The sequence below is a fragment of the Pseudonaja textilis genome, chromosome 5 (genome assembly GCF_049901715.1).
Source record: "Pseudonaja textilis isolate UNSWEBS1 chromosome 5, rPseTex1.2, whole genome shotgun sequence".
In the NCBI taxonomy this organism is placed as follows: domain Eukaryota; kingdom Metazoa; phylum Chordata; class Lepidosauria; order Squamata; family Elapidae; genus Pseudonaja; species Pseudonaja textilis.
Window position 1 is genome coordinate 48,320,509 of NC_141994.1, and position 12,845 is coordinate 48,333,353.

The window sequence follows — 12,845 nt, forward strand, 5'->3', positions numbered from 1 at the left end:
CATCCATGCACTCTGAACAGCTTGGTCCTTGAACTCCAGGGCAATCTGGAGGAGGCAGGTTAGAAGCCATTTAGATGATTACTACTTTTGGCCATTGAAACTTTAAAATACCAGCTTGAAGAAAAAGTTTTGCTGGCTAGAAAACTGTAAACAGAAGGCTTCTTCCGAGAGTTATATTGTCATGGTCTAAGCCTGTTAAAGAAATATCCCTTTCTCCCCCCGGCAAACTATACCTGGCCAAAAGAGAGGATTCTTGAAGGTGTTGGGCTCTTTGGAAAGGAAAGCCACAGAGTATCCAGGTCTGTATATTTATGTTGGCAAAATTGCATTATTTCAATATAAGATGAATGTACTTATCTGTTGTCGTTAAAATTTTGATTAAAAAAAATGATTATGTGTCATCAAGTTGGTGTCAAGCTTTGAATCTAGTTGTTGTTGGTGTATAGAAATGTGTACATATACGATTTATTGGTCTGAGAATAAATTCTCTAACTCTTGAATCCATTCATTTTAGACCATTTAGCCTTCTCTATCTCTATCTCTATCTATCTATCTATCTATCTATCTATCTATCTATCTATCTATCTATCTATCTATCTATCATCTGTCTGTCTGTCTGTCTGTCTATCTATCTAGGGTGTGTGTGTGTGTGTGTGTGTGTGTGTGTGTGTATATATATATATATATATATATATATATATATATATATATATATATATTTTCATCGGTACTTACATGTATGGCATTCGCTTTGTTGGAGTATTTTCCACGTCATTGTAGTTGTGCTTTTAAAGTTGTAGCAATGTTTCGGCAGAATCTCATCTGCCATCAGAATCTCATCTGCCACCTCCCAGAAGCCTGATGATGGCAGATGAGATTCTGCCGAAACGTTGCTACAACTTTAAAAGCACAACTACAATGACGTGGGAAAATACCCGAACAAAGCCGAATGCCATACATATATATCTACTGTGTATACACACACACACACAAATACATATATACATACACACATACATACATACATACATACATATATGCCAGCAGCAAAGAGAAGGCATGCAAACTTCATGCATACTCTAAAACTATAGCTTTGTGCCCATCAATTAATCCTGTTGTTCTGAATTAATTAATGTCACTAATCTAAGAATCTTCTTCATCTACTTATTCAGGGATAATCATTTTTTCTGATATTTGTCTTTAGTTTGTTTTATACAGTAACAGGTTTAACAGTGAAAAAAAAACTCTCTGTGTGCTGATATTTAAAGTTATTGAAATATACAACTTGCAAACTGAAAAAGAAGCAGATGTGTGTGTTTGTGTATACTTGTTTGGAAAGATGATATAGGGAAGGAACATATATCTACCTATTCCCAGACAGTAAATATTGAAAAAGATTATTGAGAAATAGATGGACAAATGGGTTTGTATAATGAGATCTGGTTTTTTGAGAATGCATGGCTAACAATCAAGGTACATTCCTGCATATAGAGCAATCTCCCACGGTATTATTTATTCAGTACTCCTTGACTTACAACTGTTCATTTAATGACCATTCAAAGTTACAATGGCACTGAAAAAAAATACTTATGATCATTTTTCATATTTATGACCATTGCAGCATCCCCATGATCATGTGATCAAAATTTGGATGCTTTGCAATGGGTTCATGTTTATGACCATTGCAATGTCTGGAGTCATGTGATCAGCTTTTGGGACCTTCTGACAAGCAAAATCAATGGGGAAGTCAACTGTTTGCTTAATGTGTATTCACCCAGAGTCAAGCCTGTGAGATCAGTGGTTATATAAATTTGATAAACAAAATATCAAGGTGAATAGAAATTCATTGCAGGCATCCACAACAGAAGGCAAACAAACAAACGAACAAACCAACCCAGAGGTTAATTGCTGCTGCATCTGCTGCATCTGTTCTCCAGATACTGTCCTGTTTAAAAAAGACTATGCCCTGATAGCATTTTGTCTTCAGGCTCAGCTCCATAAGTATTGGAGCCACTTAATACTTCAAAGTGGCTGGGAATCAAGTTTGAAGATCTGAACATCAAACATGAAAAGAAAAGAAAAAACCCCAAGGGCTGTTTAAAAGAGCTATTAGCTGAGCCAGGAACGTTTCTCAAGGCCAATTTCCATGAGAGACAGGCGATCACTGTGAAGTTTCTATCTTTACCATGGGTAGCATTACTAATTTGATTTTTATGTGTATTTTTTCAGTCTGTTGGTCTTTATTTAGACAGGAAAAAGAAAAAAAACACAATAAAAAAGAGAGAAAATAAGCAAGCAGGCAAAACAACAGCCCAACAGCAAAACTATCAGGTAACTGTTCTATGGATAACACTCGACTTATGTCCACAATTGAGTCCAAAATTTATGTTGCTAAGCAAGACAATTAAGTGAATTTTGCCCCATTTTACAACCTTTTTGTCATGGTTGTTAAGTGAATCACTGCAATTGTTAAGTTAGTAACATGGCTATTAAGTGAATCTGGCTTCCCCATTGACTTTGCTTGTCAGAAAATCACAAAAGGTGATGACATAACTCAGGGACATTGCAACCATCATAAATACATGCCAGTTGCCAAGTGTCCAAATTTTGATCATGTGACCATGGGGACGTTGCAACCATCATGAGTGTAAAAAACAGAAGCCACTTTTTTTCAGTACCATTGTACAGTAACTTTGAACAATCACTAATCAAATAGTTGTTAAGTCAAGGACTACCTGTAGAATAATATTGATAGTGGCCAGCAAGGTTTGTGATGATAACTTAACTAGATACAGAGGGTTAATTTTCCCAGTGGTTTCCTTATTTCTAAGATATGGAATACATTGACCATGTCAGTTTATTTAAAAGACTGGTGAGTAATCTGTGGGTCTCTTCTAAGTCAACTGATCAGCAGAAAACAAGCAGTCAAGTTCAGTTGACCAAGTGGATCGTTCAGATGGAAAAATCACTCTAAGCTAAAGTCACTTTTAAGCCTCTCTACTTGGCGCTGGAAGGCTGACACAAAGTCAACATTCTGTGAGTCATACAGTCCACGGAACCCCTCATTAGTCTTCATGCCTAAGTAGAGACAGGTAATCTGAAGAAAAGATTCTGAAACCTCCAAGAGGTTTGTTTTGGGCAATGACACATATATAAAGCCCCTCAGCTGGAGTATTTTGGAATTTCATATTGATAACCAGAGCATGAACAATAAAAGGATTAAGGTAAATATCTTTGCCTTCAAGCCCATTGACTGGGCCTGCTGTTACATTGGTGATAGTGGCAGAGAAAGCTTCGAGGTTGCTCTCTTCCATTTACATGATATTTTACAGGTAAGGTCCTTTTTTTAAAAAAACAGAATAGAACAGAGCAGGAAGTGACCTTGGAGATCTTCTAGTCCACCACTGGCTGAAGCAGGAAAACCTATACTATCTCAGACAAGTGGCTGTCCAGTCTCTTCTTAAAAACCTTCAGTGATGAAGCACCCACAACTTCTGATGGCAAGCTGTTCCAATTGTTCTGTTAAGAAGTTTCTCCTTAATTCCAGGTTGCTTCTCTCTTTGATTAGTTTCCAACCATTGTTTCTTGTCCTGCCTTCTGGTGCTTTGGAGAATAGCTTGACTCCCTCTTCTTTGTGGCAGCTTCTCAAATCCTGGAATATTGCTATCATCTCACCCCTAATTCTTCTTTTCTTTAGACTAGCCAAACCCAAAACCTGCAGCCACATCCACAACTTGTATTTGCACATGCTACGGCATGGAAGGATAAGGCCAGAAAACTTGTTTGGTGGCTATCATTTTAGCTCAGTGGGTTCTTGTCCTCCATAATGATGAAGATTAGCCAGATTGAACTAGTAGTTTGGAAGAACCAGTATATTTTCAAAGATGAGTATGAATTTTACTGAGGAATTTGTAAAGGCTGATTCATTTTATTCCCAATATTTGGTTTTTAAAAAAGCACAATTTAGAAATGAAAATATTTTGTTTATCCTCTGCTTTTTAAAACAACAACTATGTTATCAGTTAATAATACTAATATGATGCAACATCTCTGGTGAGCACCAGGTTGGAAAATACCCTTCTAAATTTAAGGGGCAAGAAAATGATATACATGGACAAAAAAAAGAAGGAGGATGCCCATAGCAACAGATGGACTGTTGGCCATCTCTGCCTTCTGCCCCTGTGACCATTCTTGTTCTGTCTTTGCTACAATCTGTGCTCCACTTGCTTTCAGGCTCCTTCTGCTTGTCTGGGCCATGGGCAGAGATGACGTGGAACAAGGCCAACTGCCTGAGAAAACAAAGCCTCCTGATGGTGGCTGGGGCTGGATCATCTTACTGGGCTGCTTCGTCATCACTGGCTTTTCTTACGGGTTTCCCAAGGCAGTGAGCATTTATTTCAAGGACCTGATGCATGATTTCCATGTGGGATACAGTGACACAGCTTGGATCTCATCCATCATGCTGGCCATGCTGTATGGAACGGGTAAGAATTCCGCATGGGAAAATCCCATTGGGGGTAAATGCACTTGGGGTTAGGCCTCCTTGAATTTGGACAGCAAAATGGACATTGCCAACAAATTTGGAGCACATGTGTATGTTTAGGAGGGCACTGACATTTTGAGTCAGCCTTATCTACATTTCCTGGTAATACATGGAAAAATCCCAAAGGGGATAAAGTGGAGGTAAAGCCACTTAAGGTTAGGGTTAGGCCTCCATGAATTCGGACAGCAAAATATCCCCATATCTTTAGAGCAAAACTGCATACAGCCACAATAATGTCAAAGATATAGCTATTTATTGAGAATGGCTATGCAAAACTCAGCCCTTTCCATCTGTCTTCCTTCATTTCAATTCACAAGCCATTGCTTTCACTAACTTAAGCTTGGCAGGGACCTATGGTATTCATTGAGCTTTTTAAAAGTCTTCAATCCCAATATTGATTTATTTTTGTGGGGGGGGGGAGATGTGGGAAATATTCAGAAAGAAAACCCCTACACCCACCAACATGCAAATACATATTTTTTTAAAAAGTTGAAAAGTTCAAGTCTATTCATTCTCTACGGCGCGTGCAGTGCACACACAAGTACACACAAATAATGAACCCCACAAACTAAAAATAGCTTCCCTAACCATGCCTCTTAGACGTGTCATGTTATGTTCTTAATAATTACCCTGCAGGGCTTCCTTGCAATTTTGAAAAGTTGAGCAGAGAAAGCCTTATTCCAGGCCAAACATTAAAGCTGGAGCCTTTATCTTCCTTGCTTGCAAGCTTTACCTAATTAAAAAAAATTATTTATGAACGCTACAATCAAAGCTATAGCAAAACCATATTGTCCTTTCCCTAGAGTCCTACACAGATTTCTGTATAAGTAGAAAAAAAAATAAACGGAAGACTATGTCAGCAAAATAGAGTGGGGGGGAAAAAGTGTGACATAAGAGTTTAGGTGACTGCACCCATTGCTACACACAACACAGCTCCCAACAATTTTTCCTGTTTGAATGCAGTCCATGACAACCAAAATTAACAATCTTTATTACACTTTAAATATACCCAATAAGATGGATAAAATACCATCTAACACTCCAGGAAGCTCTGCAATAAATTAGACAATTTTGCAGTTCTCCAAAAAATCTTACTTTTTAATATTTTAGCATAAGGAGCCTCTGTGGTGCAGTGGTTAGAGTGTAGTACTGCAAGCTACTTCTGCAGCTGGCTGCCTATAATTTGGCAGTTCAAATCCCACCAGGTTCAAGGTTGACTCAGCCTTCCAATCCTTCCTAGGTGGGTAAAATGAGGACCGGAATTGTTGGGGGCAAGATGCTGACTCTGTAAACCGCTTAGAGAGGGATGTAAAGCACTATAAAGCAGTATATAAGTCTAAGTACTATTGCTATAACTACATTTTAAGGCTTCCAGTTTTTCACTCTTCCTGAACAGACTGACCTGCAATAATAATGCCAGTCTGCAATGCCCAGGCAGCTGGGACTTAGAATCCATCTAGCAACACCTGACTGGGGAAAACTCTTACCTTCAATCATTGAAGGTAAGAAGGTAATCATGAAAGCAAAAATCTGTATGTGTTCCACAGTTATGTCATTCCCCCTCGCTCCTGACACTATATACGCAAAGCTTAAATTTCTCAATCTCCACCCAAAACATCTAATGGCAAAGGTACATTCACTACTCAACAAATCCAAGCCAGCTTAAGATCTTCTGCTGTTTGGCATGAAGCAATTGCTGAGGTTTTGCATTATTTTCATATTATTGTGGTCTTGGCCCTTTTTTGATTTCTTGGGTGTCCTGCAGGACCTCTGAGCAGCATTATGGTGAACCAGTTTGGATGTCGGCCTGTGATGCTTGTTGGGGGGCTCCTTGCTTCCTCTGGAATGATCCTGGCCTCCTTCACCACCAACATAATTGAACTGTATTTGTCTGCTGGAGTGCTGACAGGTGAGTGTAACATGGAAAGAAGCCCCGTTGTGCAAGTCTACTTCAGAAAATGATAGATTAACATGATATTGTTGAAATATTGTCAGGATGATGTATGCCATCAACCAGCATAGCCGGCTGGAGAATTCTGGGAGTTGAAGTCCACAAGTCTTAAAGTTGCCAAGTTTGGAGACCTCTGCTTTAATATTTACACTTCAGGTTCGATGTTTGAGAGAAGCTCATATATGCTACTATTTATTGTAAAGATTAGCCAGATTGAACTTGTAGTCTGGACAACCAATATATTTTCAAAGATGAGTATGAATTTTACTGCCCAAGGAAGACATTTGTAAAGGCTGATTCATTTTATTCCCAATATTTGATTTTAAAAAAGGCAAAATTTAAAAATGAAAATGTTGCTTTAAATAAGTGTGGAAAGCAGTCATGGGGCCTTACGGTTCCCTAGGTATTTCTAGTTCTCAGTTCTCAGAAGACTCAGTATGATCAGTGAAAAATGATTCTGAGAATTGGAATTCATCAACATACACTGGGCTATGCAGATAGTCCTTGACTTCACTTAGTGACTGTTCAAAGTTACAACCTCACTGAAAAAAGTGACTGATGACCGTTTTCACATGTACAACTACTGCAGCATCCCCATGGTTACATGTTCAAAATTCAGATGCTTGGCAACTGATTCATAATTCTGATAACTGCCATGCCCTGAGGTCACATGATCCTCTTTTGTAACCTTCTGACAAGGAAAGTCAATGGGAAAGCCAGATTCATTTACCAACCATATTACTAACTTCACAACTGCAGTGATTCACTTAATGGTGGCCAGAAAGGTCATGAAATGGTGCAAAATTTACTTAACAAAATGTCTCATTTAGCAACAAAAATTTTGGGCTCAATTATGGTCATAAGTCAAGGACTACCTGTAGTTTTTTATTCCTTGTGTTAAAAGACAACTTGCAGTCATCTTCTTTTCTCATCATCTTCTTTTAATGGCCCCATAATCCCTTGCGGGGGGTGGAGTCTGGGCAACTGAATGGAGCTGAGTGTTTACTGGCCAGATGCTCTTCCTGTCGCCAGTGTGGAGCTTTGTTCAGCAGATATATTTTCCTTGTGCCCAGAGAATGTCTGCCTCTACCTAGGATCGAACTCACAGCCTCCTGATTGTGAGGTGAGAGCTTCACTTCTAGATCACCGCATGATACAGGACAACTTGCATTGATTAAGTTAAATTAAATAGCATATTTTGTGGGTGGGGGGGAACTTTTCCTTCAAATACAGTGAGTTTTAGACCTTTCCATCGGCTGAGAGCTGATGCCTTTCCATCAATTGTTCCTCTTGCAATCTTTTTTTCCAGGTTTAGGAATGGCTCTGAATTTCCAGCCTTCCTTGATTATGTTAGGATCCTACTTCGACAAGCGCAGGCCACTGGCCAATGGGCTAGCTGCAGCTGGGAGCCCGGTCTTCCTCTCAGCACTTTCTCCGCTGGGTCAAATCCTCCTGGAAAAGTTTGGCTGGCGAGGGGGATTCCTCATCATGGGGGGGCTCCTCCTGAACTGCTGCACATGTGGGGCGCTCATGAGACCCTTGGCAGTTGGCATGAAGAAGACGAGGGAGAAAGTCATGGACAATTATGAAACTAAAGAGATGCTGCCAATGGGAGGGAGAGCGGACGAGGCGGGTGGCACCTTGGACAATGTTAAGAAACCCAAGAAACTCAAGAAGAAAAAGGACAAGAAAACGAAAAGCTTATTAAATTTTTCGATCTTCAAAATCCGGGGTTTTATCATTTACACCATCGCCAAGTTCATCATGGTTCTGGGCCTCTTTGTGCCCACAATTCTGTTAGTCAACTATGCCAAAGATACAGGAATACCTGACAAGGAGGCAGCCTTTCTTTTGTCCATCATTGGCTTCATAGATATTTTCGCCCGTCCGTCCTGTGGGATGCTTGCTGGGATGAAGAGGGTACGACCCCATGTAACCTACTTATTCAGTTTTGCAATGCTGTTCAATGGCCTGACAGATATCTTTAGTGCCAGGGCCAACACCTACACCTCCCTTGTCATCTTCTGCATTTTCTTTGGTGTTTCCTATGGCATGGTGGGAGCTCTGCAGTTTGAAGTCCTCATGACTATTGTTGGGTCACAGAAATTCTCCAGTGCAATTGGGATTAACTTACTCATTGAGGCTGTTGCTATTCTCATTGGACCACCTTCCGCAGGTAAGTTTAACCACCTTTCTTGTGTAGAGCTTCCTTTGAGGTAGGGCAGGGATGGGATTTGAAATTTTTAACAACTGGTTCTGTGGGCGTGGCTTAGGTGGTGGATGTGGCTTGGTGGTCATGTGACTGTGTGGACATGGCTTGGTGGTCATGTTATTGGCTGGGTGTGTCCAACTCAATATCACTCACATCGAGGCACGCATTTCCTCGCCTGGCCTCTCATGACTGTGGGGATGCTGCAACAGTCGTAAGTGTGAAAAATGGTCATAAGTCACTTTTTTCAGTGCCATTGTAACTTTGAATGGTCACTCCACACAAGCAAAGTACTAGCAAAGGAGGGGGGGAAAACTCCAGAGAAGTTCCTGAGACAGGAAGTCTAGTCCTGCCAAGAATGTAATAAGGGTTAACAGAGAGGCAGTTTCTGTAAGCAACACCAGAATGTTTCCTTCCTGCCTTCCTTACAGGATTAGGCCAGTAATTTATTCTAACAACCGGTTCTCGGAACTGCTTAGAATGTTAACAACCGGTTCTAGCAAATAGGTGCAAACTGGTAGAATCCCATCCTTGAGGTAGGGCATATCCAGGTGTAATCCTACTTATTTATTTTGTTTCTCTCATTTATATAGCAATAGCACTTTGACTTATATACTGCTTTACAGGGCTTTACAGCCCTCTCTAAGTGGTTTACAGAGTTAGCATATTGCCCCAATAATCGGTGCCCTCATTTTACCGACCTTGTAAGGATGGAAGGCTGAGTCAACCTTGAGCCTGGTGAGAATTGAACTGCCAAATTACAGACAGACAGCAGAAGTAACCTGCAGTACTGCGCTCTAACCACTATGCCACCACAGCTCTTATATAGCCACTCATTTCACAATAAAGGTGACTCACAATAAAAGCAGCCATATAATTCAAGTTTAAAAACTACCATTAAAAACATCAGCAATGTTATCATTAACTAGATAGGGGAGAGAATTGATGTTAAAAAATAATGCAGTCACCTCATCTGTAGCATACCTCTTCTGCCAGGCCTAATGCGACGGGCAGATGTCATTGGGTGGAGGTGGGTCAAAGCCCAAACCTTGAATTGGACCTGAAAACAAATGGGCAACCAATGCAGTTTGCAGAGCAAAGGTATGGCACGTACCACTCTAGGGATACACATAACTCTTCCACAGTACTCTATTTTGCATCAGCTGATGCTTGCCGAGGGCAGCCCCAGGTAAAATGCATTATAGAGGTCCATTCAGGAGGTGACCAGGGCATGAGTGACTGAGCTTCCTGGGCCAGGAACAGGCACAATAGGCCCACAATACAAAGCTGTGCAAAAGCTCTCTCAGTCACAACAGCCACCTGCTCTTTGGCTTACTATACTTTATCGTGTTCTGTCTCTATGGTTATAATAAATGAGTGGTATGGAATGTACATGCAACTCTCATTAGTTATTGATCAGGTTAATGTTCATAGATACCTGAGGTCAACAGCATTTTGAAAGCCCCATACAGGGTCTAGTGGAAGTGCCAGTTTGGCCTAGTGTTTAAGGCACCAGGCAAGAAAATGGAAGCTGTGAGTTCAAGCTAGCTGGGTTATTTTGGACCAGTCATTCTCTTTCAGTCCAATCCGCCTCACAGAGTTGTTGTAGAAAAACAGGAGGAGGAAGGTGTGTTAGGTATGTTTCACTGCCTTGAATTATTTGTAAAAATAATCAAGGCAGGATACAAATAAACAAATAAATCTCAATGCTACAGAAATACTGATTTTATCTCTTCCATAGTGATTCCAGTGGAGCCTTGTCAGTAATTCTGTGAATGAAAAGGGGGATGTATGAAAATGTATTTATATGCATGTTTGGAATTCATACTAATGCAGGCCTGATTGAAGTTCTACATTTACAAAACCTGCAAACTTACAAGCTGCAAATTTAAGCACTTTATATGACATCCATATGAAACTGTTGGAACAGATTACAAGGCAACTATGCTATGCTTTGTTTCAAAATCGCAGGGCGACTGGTGGATGCACTCAAGAAATATGAAATCATATTCTATCTGGCTGGCTCAGAAGTCGTCCTGTCTGCGCTCTTCCTGGCTGTTGCTTCGTACTGCTGTCTGAATGTGAAAAAAGAAACTACCCCTCAGCTAGAGAATCCTTCTATAGTTAGAAGTAACAGTGAAATGGAAGAGACAGAAGCAGATTTACCGGAAGTGAAGGAAAACCTCGACAATGACCAGTCTCTGGCTCACAGCACTGACAGTATTGGAAGTGACAGGGGGAATCATACTGCAGTATACAACAATGGTGGACAGCCCAAAGGGGAGAACATAGCTTTGGTTCCAGATGGTTGCAGTATTGATCAGGTAGGGAAGAGAGTTTTAGCCACATAGAGAACCAAAAACAAAAAGATCCAAAGACTCAGTGACATCAGCACATCAAATCTGATTTACACAAGAGGAGGATATGGAAAGCATAAATTCTTGAATGGTATGAGGGCAGGGACAAAAGCTTTTCAAAAAAAAATACACAGTCAGAATGGTACTATAAACAAACTTATGGAATCCAAACCATATTATACCTCTCCCATGAATAAAGAATTGTATAATTCTCTTCAATATTATATCGGTTTGCACTCATGCATATACTATATCAGCACTTACATTATCTTACACCTACTTAGTGATCAGTTGGCTGCTAATTCAATATCACTTCTTTATCCATCTACCTCTACAGTCCTGGTGTTCAGCAAAACTAAACCTTGTGATTATTCTAGCTTGAACATGTGTTTATTTATAATATCAAAAATGTAAAACAGAAGAATTCTTGTAGCTAGGATTCATGAAGGAATAACATTACAAACTGGCAAGCAGGCATTTTAAAAGTGTGGCCAAATATCATATCGTGACTGATAGTAAGTAGATGACTGTATTTCTGTTGGTCAAAACTAGAAGCTTTTATCCCTTCTAAATTAGTATTAGATGACAGATGTGTTGGCCAGATTCTGTAAATTTCAGAATAAGCCTGTTTGATATACATGACAGGAAATTAGAAACAATTTTAGCTTTGCCTTATATAGGAGCTAGCATAATGGTGCTACGGAAATTAGAATTTTTGTATGCCAGTTGCAAATATATCAGATAATTTATGCTATGACTCAAGCCATAAACTGCAAGTGAGTATCCTTTGTGGTTACAATTTGCTACTAGAAATTAAGAAACTATCTTCATCATAGAGCCACAGAGGCGCAGTGGTTAGAATGCAGTACTGCAGACTAATTCTGCTGGCTGCCCGCTGCCTGCAGTTCAGCAATTCTAATCTTACCAGGCTTAAGATTGACTCAGCCTTCCATCCTTTTGAGGTAGGTAAAAGGAGGAGGCAGATTGTTGGGGACAATAGGCTGATTCTGTAAACAGCTTAGAGAGGACTGTAAAAGCACTGTTAAGCAGTGTATAAGTCTAAGTGCTATTGCTTTCTAGATCCTCATTGACAATATGATACAGAACTTGCGGGCACAGAAATTTAAAACTAAAGTAAATAGTCATATTTATTGTTCACAAGAGATCATAGAATTTGTGTGCCTAATATATTTTCAGAATTGTAAAACTATCTGCATGTGACCAATATGTGACTAAAAGCAAAAACATGCCATAAATATTTCTTATTAACAGACCCAGTTTTGTATGTTTTGTGTGCATTTTACTGGAAAAAAATGTCTTGGAATCTTTAAAAGTCTATACATAACTAGAAAGATTCATTAAAAAAAATAAACCTCATCTGATCCATGTATTATTCATATATTGTGCATGTTATGTGTGCCTGTACAGAGAGAGGGAGGGAGGGAGGGAGAGAGAGGGGGGGGGGAGATGAGCTGCCTTAGAGTAAGGGCCCTGGATTGGCTATGCTGAGATTTATAGGGCTTTTTAGATGTGAATTTGAAGACAACATTGTTTAAAAGTTTAATTTTTAATAGTTTGGATTTATAGATGCTTTTAATGATTGCAGACATTGCAGATCAGCTCTTTTGTTTTGGTTTGCACCCCCCAAAAAATCAGGGATAGTCTGATAGCACCTTTTCCAATTTCATTTCATTTCATACAGATTTCATTAAAAATATGCATAAGCTTTTGTGATCTGTAGCTCCGTTCTTCCCACAGGACAGCAAAATCAATGTAGGATTTCAG

The 12,845-nt window shown here is 39.7% G+C and overlaps 1 protein-coding gene across 2 annotated transcripts; it reads left to right on the plus strand.

The window, feature by feature from the left end:
• Nucleotides 1-218: 218 nt before the first annotated feature.
• Nucleotides 219-12,325, plus strand: SLC16A8 (solute carrier family 16 member 8). Of its 2 annotated transcripts, none has more exons than XM_026703408.2 (5): nt 219-299; nt 4,234-4,484; nt 6,309-6,452; nt 7,804-8,670; nt 10,675-12,325. In XM_026703408.2, exons 2-5 carry the CDS (start codon nt 4,256-4,258, stop codon nt 11,052-11,054), a joined length of 1,620 nt encoding a protein of 539 aa, XP_026559193.2. In that variant the 5' UTR covers nt 219-299; nt 4,234-4,255; the 3' UTR covers nt 11,055-12,325. The 2 variants fall into 2 exon arrangements, with proteins under 2 accessions (XP_026559193.2, XP_087790932.1); XM_087934806.1 differs by lacking the exon at nt 219-299 and adding an exon at nt 2,243-2,331.
• Nucleotides 12,326-12,845: the final 520 nt, after the last annotated feature.

Bases quoted from the DNA above. Each gene is read 5' to 3' on its own strand.
- SLC16A8 (XM_026703408.2), top strand. From the start codon at position 4,256: ATGGGCAGAGATGACGTGGAACAAGGCCAACTGCCTGAGAAAACAAAG. The intron at 4,485-6,308 runs GTAAGAATTCCG...GGTGTCCTGCAG, and splicing joins GGCCATGCTGTATGGAACGG to GACCTCTGAGCAGCATTATG. The intron at 8,671-10,674 runs GTAAGTTTAACC...TCAAAATCGCAG, and splicing joins CATTGGACCACCTTCCGCAG to GGCGACTGGTGGATGCACTC.